At 44.2% G+C, this 20,210-nt stretch overlaps 2 protein-coding genes across 2 annotated transcripts in view; one reads left to right on the plus strand and one right to left on the minus strand.

The window, feature by feature from the left end:
* The first annotated feature begins 473 nt into the window (after positions 1-473).
* sh3bp2 (SH3-domain binding protein 2) overlaps positions 474-20,210 on the plus strand; it is a 30,577-nt gene continuing 10,840 nt past the window's right edge. The window contains exons 1-7 of the mRNA XM_061801818.1: positions 474-1,023; positions 15,602-15,741; positions 17,648-17,750; positions 17,901-18,018; positions 18,136-18,203; positions 18,312-18,397; positions 18,468-18,539. Of these exons, the coding sequence (XP_061657802.1) occupies positions 15,606-15,741; positions 17,648-17,750; positions 17,901-18,018; positions 18,136-18,203; positions 18,312-18,397; positions 18,468-18,539 (583 nt within the window). The 5' untranslated portion in view covers positions 474-1,023; positions 15,602-15,605. The remainder of the gene's footprint in view (positions 1,024-15,601; positions 15,742-17,647; positions 17,751-17,900; positions 18,019-18,135; positions 18,204-18,311; positions 18,398-18,467; positions 18,540-20,210) is intronic.
* Positions 1,030-3,046, minus strand: LOC133491007 (uncharacterized). Its single transcript, XM_061801819.1, has 2 exons — positions 2,680-3,046; positions 1,030-2,437 (listed from the first exon to the last, which is right to left on the minus strand). The coding sequence occupies exons 1-2, from the start codon at positions 2,752-2,754 to the stop codon at positions 1,679-1,681; spliced, it is 834 nt and encodes a 277-aa protein (XP_061657803.1). The 5' UTR covers positions 2,755-3,046; the 3' UTR covers positions 1,030-1,678.

The raw sequence follows: 20,210 nt of genomic DNA on the forward strand, positions 1-20,210 counted from the left end.
AGGCTACAGCACGCCCACGACCCTAATAAGGATTGGCTTTTTGGAAGATGTGTTCTTAATTTGCAAGAAGACTTCTTTAGTTGTATTAGCTAGACCTATTTTACTCTTGTTCAAGCCCATCATTTTGTCTAAATTAGTTTCACAACAGTTGGGAGTGTTGCAATTCTTAGTAGCAACTGACAGTAGGTTTTGTCATTCACAGCTGTTTCAGTGAGCCTATTTTCTTCTGTTTACCTAAAATGTCCATAGACTGAAGTTGTTGTGCATTGGTGAGGAAGGAAGTTGGAAGGAAAGTAGTATGCAATGCTGTGAAATGTGAAAAACCTTAATTTAGAGCCTGACTGTCCTAGAAGAAGTTTTAGTGTATGCAAATTCCATACAAAAATGAAGTATTATTATTCAAGTTGACAAGAGTCAAGCGCACTTGCAGCAAATATCCATAAAAGGAATGGCTATGTTGGTTGACAACAGTTTTTCTGGTCACAAAGGATGGAAACTCCCCTGTCTCTCGCAGGTCCTTTGTGTCCCCATGAAAGCTGTGTTTATGTAGTGGTGTGGGTTATTTCCCCAAACCAATCACATCGTGACTAAGACGAGGCAGGAAGGAAAATGCTTCAGGCTGCCTACCAATCACAAGGAAACCCCTGCAGGAAATAACTGACAAGAGTTGGAAGACTTCAAACACCCTCTGCAGAATTCAGGGAAGAGAAAACTCATTGACCTTTTCTTCTTACTTTGACCTTCCATATGTCCTTCTCGACATACTTTCTATCATCTCGTAACAACTGACAAACCGGTCCGCTTCTTCCGCCACTTCTCTTAAAAACAGACTCAACCTACCCAACTCGTGCACAATTGTAGTATCCAGTACTTTCACCCTCCGTCAAGCTACGTGAGGAAAAGAAAAATGCTGTACAGGGATTTCTCGCCTGCAGCATATATGTTCCATTTGTGAGGATGTCAACCACGTGGAGCTCCAAGCTACGGATTGGGATGTGTTTTCAGGAAAAAAGGGATTGTCGTGTAAGTAGGGTCCATTTTGTCTATTTTTCATTTTTATGAATATCTTTGCCCGGAAACAGTTGGGATAGGCTCCAGCACTCCCGTAACCTTTGTGAGGAGAAGCTGCTCAGAAAATGGATGGATGGATCATTATTGTCATTATTTTAGCTTTGATTGAATAAAACCTGATTCACTTGGTGCATCCTGGAAATTGAATTGAAAATTGAAAATGAAGATTTTAGTCCATGCATCTATCTAGTGTTGGCCAAAATGTTATCACTTGCCAACTTAACTTAGTTTACAAGTACAGGCCAATGAGTTTCAGTGTTCATACACATGGTCTAACAAGCTTCACACAAGGCTTTTATCTTCAATATTTAGCAATGCTCTATGACATCTTTTTTGGTCTATCTAAGAGAAATATGAACGTTTAAGCAGCAGCTCCTCTCGTCTCCATTAGGCTACCATCAACCTGATCTCTGCTGGTCTCTCCACTCTCTGGACTCTAGTGAGCTGGATCAGAAGGCAAAATATTATGTCCAGTCAAATATGTTGAGGACATATTGTAAATTACTTATTAAACTGACCGTAACATTACCAGAAGGCAAAATTTATTCCGTTTTCTTACCAATGTCAACATTGCTTCTTCCATCCAAGTGTGAAATGCAAATCACATTCAATTGAAGAAAAGGCTTTGTTCAAAGTAAAAGTGAATCTGTTGCCACCAACGACGGGAAAGGAGTCGATGGATACCGTGGCGTGAGAATCGGTCAGCAGCGCGTCTATCGAAACCGTGACGTGGGCAAAGGTGAGGTGGCGGATCTGTTTCCACTGCAACGTGAGCTTGGCTCGGTAGCGGATCAGTGGCTACCGCAGCGTGAGCTTGCAGTGAATCTATTGCAACCACGACGTGGGAATGGCGCGGCGGTGGATCCATTGCCACAGCAACATGAACTTTGCTCAGTAGCGGGTCCGTTGCTACTGCGGTGTGATCGTGATTTGTCAGAAAGTCCATTGCCACCACAGCGTGGGCGTGGCTCGGCTGGTTATATAATCCCCGCCGAACCTGGGCCGTGAGGGCCGCCAGTTCGACACTCTGCCGCTCTATTTCCACCCGCATTTCTCGATGGAAAACCTTGTGATCCTCAAGTCGCTGCACCTCAGGATTTGGTGAACCCACGTCCTTCTGGGCTGGAAGTTTCGCCACCAGCTCCGGGTCTGCTGGTTTGGTCGTTGCTGGTGAGGAGTGGATAGACGAGGACTGTGTCTTTGTCAGCGCGCAGCGGGAGGTACAAGGAGGCACCCTGCTTGGGCGTCTCCTCTTGCCGCCACGTGGAGGACCCGGGTAAATGGCCATGCAGGTTCCCAAAAAAGGATTGGAGGACGCGGACTTGGACCTACTGGGTGAAGACACTCGGGAACAAACTGACTGGGACTAAAAATAGGCAGAGGAAATTCACAGTCATAATCTGAATCGTAGTCAAGCAGCCGGTCTTATAAATCAAGGTCTTCCTCAAAGTCCCAAAGATCAGAGTCCAAAAAAATATAAGGTGGTGAGCGAGTCGTGGTTGGGACGTAATCATGACACACAGGCGGTGCGTGCCACATGGAAGAAGGGACTGACATCATAGAGCCTACCCAGATAGGACAGGTTTGGTCCTTCGGCAGTCGGATTACCTCGCGTCGGTCTCGGCGACACCGGGTCTTTCCTGCTGGGTCCTGTGTTGGCCAGATCGTTCTGTCACGACCCATCGGTACAGAGGAGGACCCAAATGCAGGACTCCGGAGACGCAAAGGCAGTGTGGGAAAATTGTTTATTTGTTCCAATGTCGGGGATCAGGTAGACAGTCAAGTAGAGCAGCGGTAACTCAGACGTCAGGCATAGAGAGCAGGTCCGCGGGCAAGCAGGGGTCGGTACACAGGAGATCGATCAGAGATTGCAGGAGTATCAAAGACATCAAGCTTACGGGGTCGGTCGGAGGACAGGCGGAGGTCGGTACACCAGGGTTCACAAGCACGAATACGGGAGTGCAGGAACAGGGCTTGGGTGGCGACGATCTAGCAAAGCCAGACCGTCCACTGAGTCCTATATATACAGGGGTTAATCACTCCCAATGAGGCGGAGGTGTGCGCCTCCTAATCAGTGCAGGTCCCCGCACAGCCATGGCTGGACCGGCAGGACCATGACACTGAGTCCTTCATTGTGTGACAAGTCCCGTCCCCCGGCTGCTTTCAGGTGGACTCATGGGACCAATCCCACTTCTGGTTTTATTATGAGGTTGTCCTGAGCCATTGTGGTTCAGGACACTCCGTTAGTCATGATGCATGTAAAAAGGTGTCACACCAGCACGTGTCTGCAGGAACAGACCCCTGAAACTTTTTCAATGCATGTGAGGCCTCTCACTTATTGCGATAAATAACTTGTGAAGATGCAAATTGCTTCTGTATCCCCTCACTCCTACTCTTTTTCAAAATACGTTTGTAATTTCCACAGTCACTACCATGACAATTCTGTTGTACAGCAGGTTCTAAACCTTTGTCCTGCATGCTTCTTCTCCTGTCCTTGTCCCTGTCAAAGGGAGTGCTTTGGGGCTTAGTATGTTTGCGCAGACATGAAAATTAGAGGGAACATTGGTGCTAGTGCTGACAATTTAAAACCCACCATCCTGACACCACCAGTTTGAAACCACTCTTTTCAACAGATCGACTAGCCAGTATAATACTCACAAACCACAGTGGGAGCTTATAAACTCCACTGTGACACAATAACACCGTTCTGGTAAAAAGAGATACAGATCCTCCATTCTGCCTAACCTAACAGCCGAACAGAACAAAAAAAGTGAGAAAAACAAATTTAACGAATGATAGATTTGTGAAACTTTCCTTCAGAGCGGGTCCAGTTCAATTAATTAAAATATTGTAAAAAAAAAAAAAAAGTCAACTTATTTCAGCACACAGTTCAAAGGAACAAACTCATGCATTATTCAGATTCATTGAGCATCCATCCATTATCTAAGCCGCTTATCCTCACTAGGGTCACGGGAGTGCTGGAGCCTATCCCAGCTGTCAATGGGCAGGAAGCGGGGTACACCCCGAACAGCTTGCCAGCCAATCGCGTGGCACATGGAGACAGACAACAGTCACACTCACAATCACACCTAAGGGCAATTTTGAGTCTCCAATTAATGTTGCATGTTTTTGGGATGTGGGAGGAAACCGGAGTGCCCGGAGGAAACTCACACAGGCATGGGGATAAAACGCAAACTCTACCTTACTCACCTAATTCCTATATTGGAAATGATTTTGTTTGTTTCCTTTGTGATGTTTACATTTCAAAAGATAATGAAATTTTGGTTTTTGTGAGCTGTAAGAGAAAAGCGAGAGAGAGAGAGAGCAAGAGATCGAGAGAGAGAGAGAAAGGAAATGATTTATATATATGTGTAGATTTTTTTTAATGTCAGACGTGAGTTTCACTTTTTGAATTTCGGAATCATGATTAGTAATTATTATTGACATTGAACTGGATGTCCTGCTATTCACTATTGTGGGAATAATCAAGTGAAACGAACGTGGGCAGGTTTTGTTTTGTTTTTTCCATTTTTTGTTTAACAATATTGTGTCATTTGTATCCATTATTGTCCTATTGAAGTTTTTCCTCAATGATGCAAATGTGTGGCTTTACAGAAATATAAAAACTTTGTATTTGTGTTGTATTTGTAAAAAAATATATTTTGAATATGGCAATCTCCTAAATATTTTTGTTTAATACGGCAATTTTAAGTTGATGGACTTGTAAACAGGTCTTGTTTCAGCCCATATGAAAGTTTAGTGGAACATTGAATACTCCAGAAGACATTCAGTTTGAAATTTGACTACGATGTTTGGGAGAAATGAAGTCGGATATTCTGCCATCAGGCATGGCATGAAAACATCAAAGGAAAAATTCTCAGTGTGTCTTTTGATTTTTCCTTAAGGCTCCGTCACACCATGACGTTCTGGTCAACGTCCTCTGAACATTTCAATCATCCTATTTTTCACCGTTCTCAAACGCGGATGACTTATGTGGCGTGTGATTAACGTGTGTCTAACACATGACTTAACGTGTGTCTAACGCATGAAAAGCGTGTCTACCGCACGAAAAGCGTGTAACAGCGACCAAATAAGATAGCCCTAAAAACCATTAGCGTGTGCAAACACGTCATTGGGGCGCGACGAGCGATTTGTCAACGTAAGACGAGTGTGTTGAGCGTGTGACCAATGGGTGAATAACGACAGAAAAGCGTTTTGCTGGCGTGGAATTTTTACAGTGGAACCGGCACTAAAACGTTGGAAAGTTGGGGGGGGGGGGGGCTCAGGAAATTCAACCCTCCAGTTGATAACTCGGACCTCTGCCACAATGAGCTGATGAGAGCGGTGGTGTTCACAGCAAAGAACATAACACACATATCTTCCGCGTGTCGTCTTGCATCCACTCCACCCTGATAATTGACTTGAGTTTACGTGTCTTATCTGCGTTGCGTTTCAACCTCCATTAGACATCATTCCTGAGGCTTGACTCATTGTTTCACTTTTAGCCAAAAAGAAAACAGCATGTCAAATCACAAGATTGTTCATACTGTAACTATGCTCTGAGTGCATTTAAATGGGACTTGGGCTTTAATTCTGTAACGTTTTAGTGATACTGGGTGTGTTCATTTCTTTGAACATAAAGTGACTGAGTGGCGTTAAACACGATCCCTTCTGAGCCAGTGGTGAGCACTTGTCACTGAAAATGACATAAACTTGTTTAAGGTTCAGATTTTCACATTAGAAATTCTGTTAAGGTAACATTTTCAGATTGAAACATTGAACTATGTAAGAGAACTGTTGTAGAATTAAAAGGGGGGAAAAAAGCACTGCCAAATGAAGGTATTTGAAGAGTGATACTGTCACCTTGTGGTGCTTTCGTGTTACTTGCGCAATTAGTGTTATTAGTGTTCGTGTATGTCTATTACTGTAAACTCTTGCTACATAATAACATAATTAATAACTAGGAAAAATACCAATTAGATGCATATCAAATAATTGCATTTATCATATTGTGTATTATTATAATAATATTTTATATTTTATTTTATATTTTACATATTTTTCTGTTTCTGTGGTTACACTCACACTTTTCTTTTCCATTAACAATGCTCTTCTATTGTGGTATCACAAAACAGCCTTTAGCTAGGAGCAAAACACAAATACAGTTAAGGCTTTAGACCTTCAGATTTGCTGATGTGTCAGGTGATGTCACTTACTGTATGTTGTAACGTTGCTTTGTTTGACACTTTTCTTGATGATACACTCAAATATAAGGGACACTCACATCATAACCCGAAACTGTCTTTACAGGCATAACACAAGTTTGACTTTTGACAACAATAATAACACGTTGTCATTTGTACCTAATGACATTGCAATGAAAGCTACTTAATGCCATCATACGTTAGTACATACACGTTAGTATTTAGGAATGCGGTTGGATTGTAGCACACCACAAAGACAAATGTTTTTATCAGTCTACATTATACTGTCACAGTGAAAGGGAGTAAATGCCTAAGGTCTTGGGCTGCACACACACACATCATCATCATCACATTATCATCCACCCTTCATTCCCCGGGACTGCTGATAAACTGGTAGTTAACTATAAACTTGTTTGAGGATGAAAGGCTTCACTTGGGATGTTTATTTGGACACATAAGCACTTGCCAGACACACATGCATGACACACACTCACACACACGCACGGACACACACACACATACCATACACTGTACACGATACCTCAAGACTCAGAGCATCGATATTTCCTGTTTGAAGTCAGATTGTTTGTCTACTGAAGTCAGCTTGAGTGTGTGAGGGAGAGCATGCATGGAAAACGTTTCCAGTAAAAGAGAAATTGACTATTGTCAACCTCAAGAGAGCAAGAGGAAAAGCAAAAGGAGTCTAGTGGACTTCATGTGGGTCAATTTAAAGGTCCTGCCACAGATCTGTCGCCAACTTTGGCATGCACGGTTGTTGCCTCAACTGTCAATCTTTGGAGGAACAGCAACGCAGGGACCAGCGTCAACACAAAGCTCGAGAGGAGGTAGGCAGAAAACCAGAAAAAGTCTAACCTTGTTCACGAGGTGCAAAGAAGGAGTGACGTCATCGTTTACAGTGTCCATGTGCCATTAAGATGTGCCAAAAAATGCTACAGCTAACATTTTGTGTTCAATTTGCAGTGATCACAACGTGATTAACGATCTGTTAGCATGAATGGGATTTGTGGAATGTTGTGCCAGTACTATTTTGACAGCACTTTTATCTTTTGTCTGTTTGTTTTTGGTGGGCCTCAGCCTCATAGTGTGCATTATTCCTGGACACCCTGTATGTTTACACAAAGACATTACACAGTATTTGCACTCTTCTTTCTCTAGCTCAGAATAATAAATGAGTTTAAATTGAAGAAGCTTATGAATGAATAAGGGAATTGTAGCTTGGGCTGGACTTTTGACAAAATTTGCCCCATCAACTATAGCAAATTGAATAACTTTGTATAAAGAGGAATACAATACTCCTTCCTGTGTCATGGTCCTGCCAGTCCAGCCCTGACTGATTAGGAGGCGCACACCTGCGCCTCATGCTGGCTGATTGGCCCCGGTGTGTATAGGACCATAGGGGCGACTGGTCCGGCGCCATATCGTTGCAACTCATGCCCCGTTCCAGCACTCCCATATCTCTGATCGTCAACCCGTGTGTACCGACCTCCACCTGTTCTCCGACTGACCCCGTAAGCCTGACTCCTTTGACACTTCTGTCTTCCGTGATCGATCTCCCGTGTACCAACTCCTGCCTGCCCGCGGACATGGCCTCCACGCCCAACGTCCTGACCTCCGCTGCTGCACCTGACTGCCTGCCCAATCCTCGACCTTGGAATGATAAATGTTTTCCCAAATTACCTCTGCGTCTCCCGACTCCTGCATTTGGGTCCTACTCCCATTTCGAAGGGTCGTGACAGAACGATCTGGAGAAAACAGGACCCAGCAGGAAAGACCGGGCGTCGCCGGGACTGACGGAAGGTAGACGGATTGCCGGAGGACCAAGCCTGTCCGATCCGTGTAGGCTCCATGACGTCCTCCACTTCCGTGTCACACGCTCCGCCGACGACCTATGAATACGTCCCGACCATGACCCGTCCAGCACTTCCTATTCTTTTGGACTCTGATTTTTTTGGACTATGAGGAGGACCTGGATTTATGTGACCGGCTGCCTGACTACGACTCAGATTATTTCGATTATGAATCTCTTCGCCCGATTGTTAATCCCAGTCAGTTTGTTTCACCTCCCCTCAACTCCAGCTCCCGAGTGTCTTCGCACGGTAGGTCCGAGGTCCCCAAATCCGTTTGTGGGAACCCGCTTCGCCATCTACCTGGGACCTCCGCGTGGCGGCCAGAGGAGACGCCCAGGCCGGGCACTCCCTTGTGCCACCCGCTGCGTGGCAACAAAGACGCCGTTCTCGTCCACCCACTCCTCACCGGCAACGGTTAAACCGGCACCGGGAGGAGGGTCCGCTAAATCACAAGGTGTTCTACCGCGAAATCCGTGTGGAGATAGAGCGGCAGAGCGCCGAACTGGCGGTCCTCACTGCTCAGGTCCGGAAAGGATTACTGAACCAGCCGAGTTATGCTGACATCGCAGTAGCAACGGACCCGCTACCAAGCAAGGCTTATGTCGTCTCGCGACGGATCCTTCCCGAGAAACGCCCACGTTGCAGTTTCAACAGACTCGTTGCTGATTTATGCACACGCGGCAGTGGCAACTGATCCGCTCCCGAGACACGCCCACGTTGTGGTTTTAACTGACTCTCTGCCTCCTCTCGTTCACGTTGCAGTGGCAACTGATCCGCGACCAAGCCAAGCGCACGTTGCAGTGGGAACGGATCCGCCACCTCGCCACGCCCACGCCGCGGTTTTGGCTGTTTCACTGGAGGCTCACGCTGCGGTGGCCACGGATCGGTCTCCACTGCCACGTGAGCTCTCCTCGGCAGCGGAGACCGATCCACCGCCGCCTCACGTTGCTGTCCAGGACGTGGCGACATCTCCGCAGCCGCTTCTTATCCGTGTCCTGGAGTACTGGTGGCGACCGGTCCACGGCCGCTCCACGGTCCTGCTTCAATGGCGACTCGATGGCACGCCCACACGTTCCCGTCCAGGAGTACCAGCAGCGACTAGCCCGCGGCCGCTCCATGCTCCTGCTTCGTCGGCGACTGGCACGTGGTTGTTCCACGCCCATGTCTCAACGGCAACAGAGGATGGCGACGGCTCATTGGCATCCTCACTTTCCTGTCCAGCAGACGGCGACAGTTGTCTTCATTCCAGTCTCGGCAGCGACCAGTCCGCGGCCGTTCCACGCCCTTGTCTCAACGGCGACAGGAGCTGGGGAGTTCTGTTGGGCCACCCTGGAACTGGAAAGGCCTGGGATGACTGTGATGGTGATTGTGGCCGTCATGGCTTTGGTCCTTCTCTCCGTCATCCTTTTCGCCCCTGATGGTTCCCAGCCGCTTTATGACCCGGCCTCGGCAGCGGGGACCGCTCCCTGGCCACCTTGTGGCTGAGCCTCGTTGGTGACCAGTCCACGGCTGTCTCCTGGCCAAGCCTTGCGGCGACCAATCCCTGGTCGTCTCGCAACCACAGCGTGGGAGGTCCTCATCCGGAGCAGTTGCCTGTCTTGGTCTGGTTCCTGCTTCGCCATTGGGTTCCTCACCGAGGTCGTCCACCCGAATCGCCACGTGGGGATCCTGGTGCTTGGCGTCCGGGTCGTCCTCCTGACCTGTCCAGCCGGACGCCTCACGTTTGGTGGCCTGGACGGTCACCAGACAGACTGGGGTTGGGGGGGTCCGGACGCCCTTCCGCCCGCCCCTGGACTTGTTAATTTTTGTGTGTGTTTCTTTTGTTTAGGCACGTCTGGGAGCCGTGCCTTAGAGGGGGGCGCCTGTCATGGTCCTGCCGGTCCAGCCCTGGCTGTTCCCGCACGGCCACACTGATTGAGAGGCGCACACCTGCGCCTCATGCTGGGTGATTGGCCCCGGTGTATATAGGACCATGGGGACGACTGGTCCGGTGCCAGATCGTTGCGGTTCATGCCCCGTTCCAGCACTCCCGTACCTCCGATTTTATTCCCGTGCGTACCGACCTCCGCCTGTTCTCCGACCGACCCCATAAGCCTGACTCCTTTGACACTTCTGCCTACCCGCGGATCTGCCCTCCACGCCCGATGTCCTGACTACCGCTGCTGCACCTGACTGCCTGCCCGATCCCGGACCTTGGAATAATAAACGTTTTTCCCGAATTACCTCTGCGTCTCCCAACTCCTGCATTTGGGTCCTACCTCCGTATCGATGGGTCGTGACATCCTGGAGGAACCATAGGGGAGGTCTATGTGATTGAAGCTCAATTTTTAACATCGAACATCTGCTAACAGAAGTGTGGACAACTGTGCCAAACAACAATAATATGCCCCTCCTTGATTTATATATTTGATTTATTTATTTAGTCTTTTGTTCGTATGACTCAGAAAAAAAAAACAGTGCAAACTACAAAGACAAGATATTTATTGTGCAAACTGATTAACATTATTGTTTTGTTTTTTTTTTCAAATATTCTCTCGTTTAAATTTGAGTCAATAATGGATGGAACAGGCAAAAAAAAAACCACATTTTTGGAACAATCTGCAGGTGAATGGGTTAATCGGGAACGGATGAGTGTCATACTTCTGTATAAAACGAGACTCCCCTAAAGGTTCAGCTGTTCACAAGAAAGGATGTTGCGAGCTTCACCTCTTTGTGAACATCTAGTTTGTATGTAAATAGTTGAAGAATGTGCGTCAACGTACACTTGCATTGAATTTACTGATAGGATTTCATCATCTACAATTTATGATATAATCAAAAGAGTCCAATAGTCTGGAGAAATCTCTGGTTGTAAGCAGCCAGCCTGAAGACTTACGTTGAATGCCTGTGACCTTTGACCCCTTAAGAAGCACTGCATTAAAAACTGGCATCAGTGAAAAAGGTTATTGCCATGTGGGCTCAGGAACACTTCAGAAAACCATTTTCAGTTAAGGCAGTTTGTCATGACATTTGCACAAATGCAAATTAAAATTCTACGACGCAAAGTGAACACTATATACAGTACTGCATCAACAATACCTACAAAACCCCATCGGTTTTTGTTGGGCCGAAGCTCATCTGAGACAACGCCAAAAAAAAAACACAAACAACTAACAAAATATGTAAAAAATATGCTGGGGTCTGACAAATCCACATTTCAAATGTGTTTTTTGGGTTTTTTTTTTTGTAAATCATGAACATGGTTCGCTCTGGGCCAAAGAGGAAAAGGACCATTTGGACTGTTACCAGTACAAAGTTCAAAAGCCAGGATCTGTGATGGATTGGGGTTGTATTAGTGCCCATGGTGTGAGTAACTTCCATATCTGAGGCCCCATTAATCCTGAAGGTTTTGGAGCATGAATACAGCATGCTGCCTTCTAAGCAACATCTTTTTCAGGGACATCTCTGTCTCTTTCAAATTCTGGCGGCGTGACTTTGTAGTAAATGAGTGCAAGTACTCGACGCGCCTTGCAGTAATGCAGACCTGTCTCCCAATAAAAATTTGTAGTGCATTATGAAGCCAAAATATGACAATGAAGACTGTTGAGCAACCAAAGTTGTATATCATGCCAGAATGGGAAGGAATTCCATCTATACACCTTCGACAATTACAGCCATCAGCTCCCAAATGCTTATTGAGTGTTGTTAAAAGGAAAGGTGATTCAACACTGATTTAAAAAATAAAATTCCCCTGTTCCAACTGATTGCGGAACATATGTAGGGATCAAATTCAGAATGAGTGAATATTTAAAAAAAAAAAGTTTCACACTTTGAACTTTAAATATTTTGTCTTTGTAGAATATTCATTTGAATACATGTTGGAAAGGAATTACATGCCTTAATCAGTTTTTATTTACATTTTGCAATGACCAACTTAATCGGAAATGGAATTTGCACATTGTAGAAATTTTACTTTTTTAAACAATGTGATTTGTGTTAGTGTATTGCTTTTGCTATTTATTCTGAGTTTGTTTGGACATTGTTAAAAGGACAGAATTTTGTTTGGACCAGGATTTAAAAAAACACTTGTCAAGCTTGTGTTTGAGTGTTGGTGTGGATTCACAATAAAGGATTTATGTTGCCATTAACTGACCAATATTTGTAAGTGTGTATATTATTGATTAAAGAAAGTGTGTTCCACGATTTCACTCCATTTAACCTTAGCGGAGCTATGTCCTCTTCTTCTTCTTCTTTTCGTTTCGTTTGTCCCGTTAGGGGTCGCCACAGCGAGTCATCTTTTTCCATCTTAGCCTATCTTCTGCATCTTCCTTTCTAACCCCAACTGCCCTCATGTCTTCCCTCACCACATCCATAAACCTTCTCTTTGGTCTTCCTCTCGCTCTTTTGCCTGGCAGCTCCATCCTCAGCATCCTTCTACCAATATACTCACTCTCTCGCCTCTGAACATGTCCAAACCATCGAAGTCTGCTCTCTTGAATTTTATCTCCAAAACATCCAACTTTGGCTGTCCCTCTAATGAGCTCATTTCAAATCCTATCCAACCTGCTCACTCCAAGCGAGAACCTCAACATCTTCATTTGAAGAGTTTGTTTTCAAAACGAGACATAGGCATTTTTTTTCAGATTTACGAAACTCGCGCCAAAATTATCCATTCGGAGCTGGATAATTTTGGCGCGAGTTTTGTAAATCTGAAAAAAATGCCTATGTCTTGTTTTGAAAACAAACTCTTCATTTCTGCTACCTCCAATTCTGCTTCCTGTTGTTTCTTCAGTGCCAACGTCTCTAATCCGTACATCATCGCCAGCCTCACCACTGTTTTGTAAACTTTATCCTTCAGCCGAGCAGAGACTCTTCTGTCACATAACACACCAGACACCTTCCGCCAGCTGTTCCAACCTGCTTGGACCCATTTCTTCACTTCCTTACCACACTCACCATTGCTCTGGATTGTTGACCGGAAATATTTGAAGTCCTCCACTGTTGCTATCCCTTCTTCCTGTAGCCTCACTCTTCCCCCTCCACCTTTCTCATTCACGCACATATATTCTGTTTTACTCCGGCTAATTTTCATTCCTCTCTTTTCCAGTGCATGTCTTCATCTTTCTAATTGTTCCTCTGCATGCTCCCTGCTTTCACTGCATATCACAATATCATCTGCGAACATCATGGTCCAAGGGGATTCCAGTCTAACCTCATCTGTCAGCCTATCGATGACCACTGCAAACAGGAAGGGGCTCAGAGCTGATCCTTGATGCAGTCCCACCTCCACCTTAAATTTTTCTGTCACACCTACGGCACACCTCACCATTGTTCTGCTGCCATCATACATGTCCTGTACTATTTTAACGTACTTCTCTGCCACGCCAGACTTACGCATGCAGTACCACAGTTCCTCTCTTGGTACTTTGTCATAGGCTTTCTCTAGATCCACAAAGACACAATGTAGCTCCTTCTGACCTTCTCTGTACTTTTCCACTAGCATCCTCAAGGCAAATAATGCATCTGTGGTACTCTTTCTAGGCATGAAACCAGACTGTTGCTCGCAGATACTTACTTCTGTCCTGAGTCTAGCCATTGTGTGGCTCATCAACTTTATTCCTCTGTAATTCCCATAGCTCTGAACATTTGCCTTTGTTCTTAAAAATGGGAACTAGAACACGTTTCATCCATTCTTAAGGCATCTTTTCGCCTGCTAGTATTCTGTTGAATAAGTTGGTCAAAAATTCCACAGCCATCTCTCCAAATTGCTTTCATACCTCCACGGGTATGTCATCAGGACCAACTGCCTTTCCATTTTTCATCCTTTTTAGTGCCTTTCTGACTTCCCCTTTACTAATCATTGCCACTTCCTGGTCCTTCACACTTGCCTCTTCAACTCTTCCTTCTCTTTCATTTTCTTCATTCATCAACTTCTCAGAGTATTCTTTCCATCTATTTAGCACACTACTGGCACCAGTCAACACATTTCCATCTCTATCCTGAATCACCCTTACCTGCTGCACATCCTTCTCATCTCTATTCCTCTGTCTGGCCAACCTGTAGAGATCCTTTTCTCCTTCTTTCGTGTCCAACCTGGTGTACATGTCTTCATATGCCTCTTGTTTAGCCTTTGCCACCTCTACCCTTTGCCCTACGTCGCATCTCGATGTACTCCTTTCGCCTCTCCTCAGTCCTCTTAGTGTCCCACTTCTTCTTCGCTAATCTCTTTCCTTGTATGACTCCCTGTATTTTGGGGTTCCACCTCCAAGTCTCCTTCTCCCCTTTCCTACCAAAGACACACCAAGTACTCTCCTGCCTGTCTCTCTGATTACCTTGGTTGTCGTAGTCCAGTCTTCCAGGAGCTTCTGCTGTACATCGAGAGCCTGTCTCACCTCTTTCCGAAAGGCCGCACAACATTCTTCCTTTCTCAGCTTCCACCACATGGTTCTCTGCTCTACCTTTGTCTTCTTAATCTTCCTACCCACCACCAGAGTCATCCTACACACCACCATCCTATGCTGTTGAGCTACACTAGGGATTGCAAAAAAACGCGTACTTTCATAATCGGTTTTAACCGAAGACCTGTAGCAAAAAACTGATTAATCAGTTTTAAAATCGGTACCATTGTGGTGTTTACATAATTCACCCACGGGACCTCGAGTTGGGGTGCGGGGTTCCGCACGGACTGTTTTTGTTGTTGCTCTTCCGGAGTGACGAGTTCACAGAGTTCCCGCCGTTATGCGAGTAGTGTTTTGATGTCTGGCAATAAAACAAGTTTTGTTCCTGTATCCGACACTCCGCCTCCGACTCCTTTTCTCCGGCGCTACACCATCGATCGTTAATTTACTCCGCGGTAATGGGGTAGTTTGTATACAATATTGACAAACAAGCTTGTTGAATGTGGCTTTCAACAAAGCACTCGTGTAAGTTAAATTTTTGTTCTTTTTTTTGTAAAAATGTTTTAATGTTAACATTCTTGAAAAAAGTGGAAATGATATTGAAAAAATAGCACAATGTGGAATACCGGAACCGGAAGAAATTATTGGAAATTTTAACCGATTTCAAAAGTCCGATTACGGTTTCGGTTTTAAACAATCGAAAACCGGTTTTAACCGATTAATTGTAACCGTTTTTGATCCCTAAACTACACTCTCCCCTACCACTACTTTACAGTCAGTAATCTACTTCAGATCACATCGTCTGCACAAAATATAATCTTTAGATGAACGCTCATATTTGTTTGGCACAGTTTTTATGCCACATGCCCTTCCAAACGCAACCCTGTGCATTTATCCGGGCTACATATTGCACTGGTTTGTGCCCCGTAGGGCTGCATTAGAGCTATGTCCTCACCAAGTTCTATGATAGTTTAAAATTTGCTTTAGTTCCTCAAATGTGTCTTTGTGTTTTCCTTTTGGCACAGAACAGTTGACTCGCTTTCATCGTAATTCTCCTTCAACTGCCTTCCCTTTCATGCAGAACAATGTCGTCTCTCGAGTTGTGCTGGCCAGTGCCAATGCGAGCCATTGGAGCACAGAATCTTCTTACGATGCCTGGAGGAGTTACTATAGCAGGATACCTCCACAAAAAGGGAGCCAGCCAGTTTAGTCTCATGAGATGTGAGTAACATTTAACACAACGTCCATCCATCCATCCATCCATCCATCCATCCATCCATCCATCCATCCATCCATCCATTCATCCATTTTCTTAGCCGCTTATCCTCAAAGCCTATCCCATCTGTAAACAGCCAGGAGGCAGGGTAGATCCTGAACCGGTGAACATGCAAACTCCACACAAGCAGGCCCGGGATTGAACCCTGTTCCTCAGCACTGTGAGGCCAATGCTTTACAGCTGCACCACCGTGCGTTCTTGACAGAACTTTTATCTCAAAATTAATTTCAATACACACGTATTGTGGAGATGCTCTGGGTGATGAGAGAGAAATAAAAAACAAGTGCATTCATTATTTACTCTCCATTTTTTTAAAATAACATTTGGTCATGGCTTGGTCGATGTATCTCTTATACAACCAGTGTCACTCCTTCTAACCTAGAAACAGGAGTCACTGGGAACCAGAAGTCATGCCCCACTTCCATGTACTTAAGGCTCACCCACTTGGTGATTGTCTTCTGACTATTGTGGGTCACTACACAAGACTCCAGAATTCATGATAGTCAGAAAGGTGAAACAGAACAGTGGCCCCTCATACAAAACTAAACATGTAACAATCAAAACAATGAGGGGGTGGATTTGGAGACCAAAACAAGTGCACTTCACAGGAGGGGGTTTCAGGGATGACATCGAGTTTTGAGAAATCACAGGAGCAAGGCTGGAGGCTGAACCAGACTTCCCACTATATTCCGAAACCTAGTTCAATGAGAGGTGGCTGACCAGGGACCTACAGCGGTTGGAAGAAACTCCCCACGTACACGGAGAGGCTACAAGCTGTGTGAATAGGGTCACGAGATCCTTCTTGGAACCAGAGCAACAGTTGAGTATAACCCATGCAAGGGGCTCAGCCCAGTAGGAGCAATCAAGTCCCATTGAAACTGCACGAGTCTACCTAGGCCTTGACACCTCTTCGTAGGCCAGGCCAGAGAAACCTTGTCCCCCACCATCTTAGCAGAGGTTGAATCACCTTGGTGGGAGTGGCCACGGATGATGTCAAAAACCTGACGTCTCTACCCACAGACGGCATGGGGCGTGGTTAGCCAGTGAAGAGTCGTCACACAATAATGTATCATTAGCAGTGTCAAACACCATGTCTTCCAGCTGCAGTGCAGTGGAGTAGGGGTGGCTAGCAAACACAGCTTGGTCCACTGCCAGACCTCCATAATCCAGCCCCAAGTGAATGGATTCAGTCACAGCCCAGGTCACAGTAAAAAAAATTTAAAAAGTGGGTGGGATGAGATTGTCCTTGCCAGCCACATTTTGCATGTCAGTAGTATATTCCAAAGTTGACATGGTTATGGATCAAAACAGCAGTTTTGGGCATGGCGAAAGTCAATGGGTTATGGTCAAAGGCTTTTAATCGCCAACACTGAAAACAGGAATGTTGAATGTCAAGAAAAAGACCAAGAAGGTCCCTGGTAAGGGCACCCTCTCCAACCCCTCAAGAAAGCGTGAATCAAAGTATTTCGAAGCACCACGGTATATTGATTTCAATTTCCATTGTATACCATGGATGGATTAAATGTAAAATCTGAGTACCTTATTAGGTGCATATGTCATCATTACGTAATTATTACAATTAGCTGGCGATCACTTCAGGGTGTACCTTGGCCCTCACTCAAAGTCAGATGGCATAGGCTTCAGCACACGTGATCTATGTGAGGCTAAACAAGCTAGAGAATGGAAGGATTGATATTTTTTAAAAATAAATAATCAAATAAGTAAGTAAACAAGCATTAGTGATACATTTGTAAAGTTAGAATTACATGTATGGTATAGCTCTTACTCTTGATGAGAATATAATATTAAGTGCATGTGTCGGTGAAAAAATATTGTTTGCTTTTCTCTCAGGGCCATTGAGGTATATCATCATCCACAAGGGCTGTGTGTACTACTTTAAAAGTAGTACTTCTCCTGCACCACAGGGGGCGTTCTCTCTAAATGGTTACAGTAGGTCAGCAGCAGTGTTCTGTTTGATTCTTGCAGAGATGATAAGATTTATATCTGAGTTTTTGAATGTATTTCATTCTCTGCTAACTAGTTGTTATATGTAGAGATAGCATATACCATTCCGATGTGAATTTTTGTTCATCCTCTCCGACAGAGTGATGAGAGCAGCAGAGGAGACAACATCCAACAATGTTTTCCCATTTAAGATGATCCACTTCAGTAGAAAACACAGGACATGGTTTTTCTCTGCGGCTAATGAAGATGAGAGGAGGGTAGGAATGATCACACCCACACATTATATATGAATAATAAAGTTTGAAGAGTTGTGATTTAAGGATGGATTAGTTAATGCACACCAACATAACATTTTATTTCATCCTTTAATACAGAAATGGATGCGATCCTTGCGACGGGAGATTGATCATTATAATGACAGAAAAGAGTCACATATTCCAAGGTAACCGGATTAAATCCATTCTGTTTCTCAAAAATAAAGTAAAACAAGGACACGTTTGTTCTTTCTACGTACAATCGTCTCATGATAAGATTGTCTTTGTTGCTATAGTGACTCTGATTCAGATGCAGACAGTTTCTATGGAACCATTGAGAGGCCTTTGGACATTAAACACCCGATCAATAATGCAGACGCTGGTAAGACATCCAGATGAAATTGATTTTGGACAAATTTACCACTGAGCTACTTTATCCTCTCTGCATGTAGATTATGGTGAGGATGATGATGATGAAGATGAGGAAGACTATCTGAAGCCAGATGGTGACTGTACGCCAACTGGTAAATAAAACACATTATTGTTCACATTATCTTCAGGGTGTAAACATATTGAACCCATTCAACTAATGTATATAGAAGTCCAAGATGTGTATTCATATTAAAGAAAGACTTTCTGTTGACATTGTTGTACAGGTATTTGTTTATTTGATTTATCATCATTTACATTTTTATCATTAAGTTTATAGGCGGTGTAAAAATGTCATACTGGGAGGTTTTTAAGCTTAAAGTGTTCTTTTGATTATTCATAGATTTGGTACTTAAAGAGCCATCTATTGGAGTGGTACATTTGGCCAACATTGCTGCAAGCAGCGTGGGTTTAATTCCCACTCAGTGATGGTGTGAATGTCAGTGCGAATGATTGTCCACGTTATGTTCCCCGCGACTGTCTGGCAGGCAGTTCAGGGTGTAGTCTGCCTTTTGGTCAAAGTCAGCTGGGATATGCTTCAGAACAGGATAAGCAGTATTGAGAATGCATGGCTGAATGGATAGATTCCCCTATTCCATTATTGTGCCTACCCCTAAGTGCTGGATAATTTCTCAGCATTGTTTTGCAGCCATCTTGTGTCAAGGAACCAGCATCTCTGTCAAAGTAGATCTAACCTCGGGGCTTTAGGTATAAATAAATGCTCTATAATCATCAATAAATGCATTTGTTTTATACTTACAGCGAATACATTAAAGTGCCAATGACATTCCTATATACATTGTAAAATACATATTTCACTACACCTCATGATGTTGTCATATATGGCTTCCGTGTCAGAAGGGGCGTCGGAAAAAAAATCTGAAAATCACTGTTGCTCATCTCCCATAGCAGGTGCCAAGCGTCTTCTCAATGGGGACTGTACCAGTGTGACAGCTGTAAATGACGTAGCAGGCAATATGGTTACCACTGGCCTGTTTAGTGAGACTTCCGCAAGTTTGCCCATGAATGACACGCTGTCCGCTCATATTTATTTTTTCGTATAGACATTGAAGTTAATAATATTATATGTAATTTTCATAACAATATCTATTTTACAATGCAAATAGGGATGTTAGAGGCACTTTAAGTATTGTAATCAGTATGTATTGTAAAGGTGAAACGAAAATATTAGAATAGATAGATAGATAGATAGATAGATAGATAGATAGATAGATAGATAGATAGATAGATAGATAGATAGATAGAAGATAGATAGATAGATAGATAGATAGATAGATAGATAGATAGATAGATAGATAGATAGATAGATAGATAGATAGATAGATAGATAGATAGATAGATAGATCGATAGATAGATAGATAGATATAGATAGATAGATAGATAGATAGATAGATAGATAGATAGATAGATAGATAGATAGATAGATATATAGATAGATAGATAGTATATGGCTTATCTTAAGAAGAACTGTAGGTGGTGGGTGTGTGCACTTTTCTAAATGCGATGGTGACCCTCGACTCAATAGTGCATTTTTAGGTTAAGGCTCTCCCAAATACAAGCTGGACCAATTGGACTTTTTATTTTATGAATCATTGTGACATAAAAACACATTTTCCAGAGTGCAGAACAAATTGTCGGTCATTGTTGGAAATGGCACCAAATGTTAGGCCAGATTTGACAACAGTCTGTTCACTTGGCATCACAATCAGACATCCATGGTACGCTACACTGACAGGATGGGAAG

Source organism: Syngnathoides biaculeatus, chromosome 17 (assembly GCF_019802595.1).
Source record: "Syngnathoides biaculeatus isolate LvHL_M chromosome 17, ASM1980259v1, whole genome shotgun sequence".
NCBI lineage: Eukaryota > Metazoa > Chordata > Actinopteri > Syngnathiformes > Syngnathidae > Syngnathoides > Syngnathoides biaculeatus.

Coding starts and splice junctions, on each gene's coding strand:
- LOC133491007 (XM_061801819.1), bottom strand. CDS start 2,754: ATGGGTCGTGACAGAACGATCTGGCCAACACAGGACCCAGCAGGAAAG. Junction 2,438..2,679: donor GTCGCCGAGACCGACGCGAG/GTAATCCGACTG, acceptor GCCTATTTTTAG/TCCCAGTCAGTTTGTTCCCG.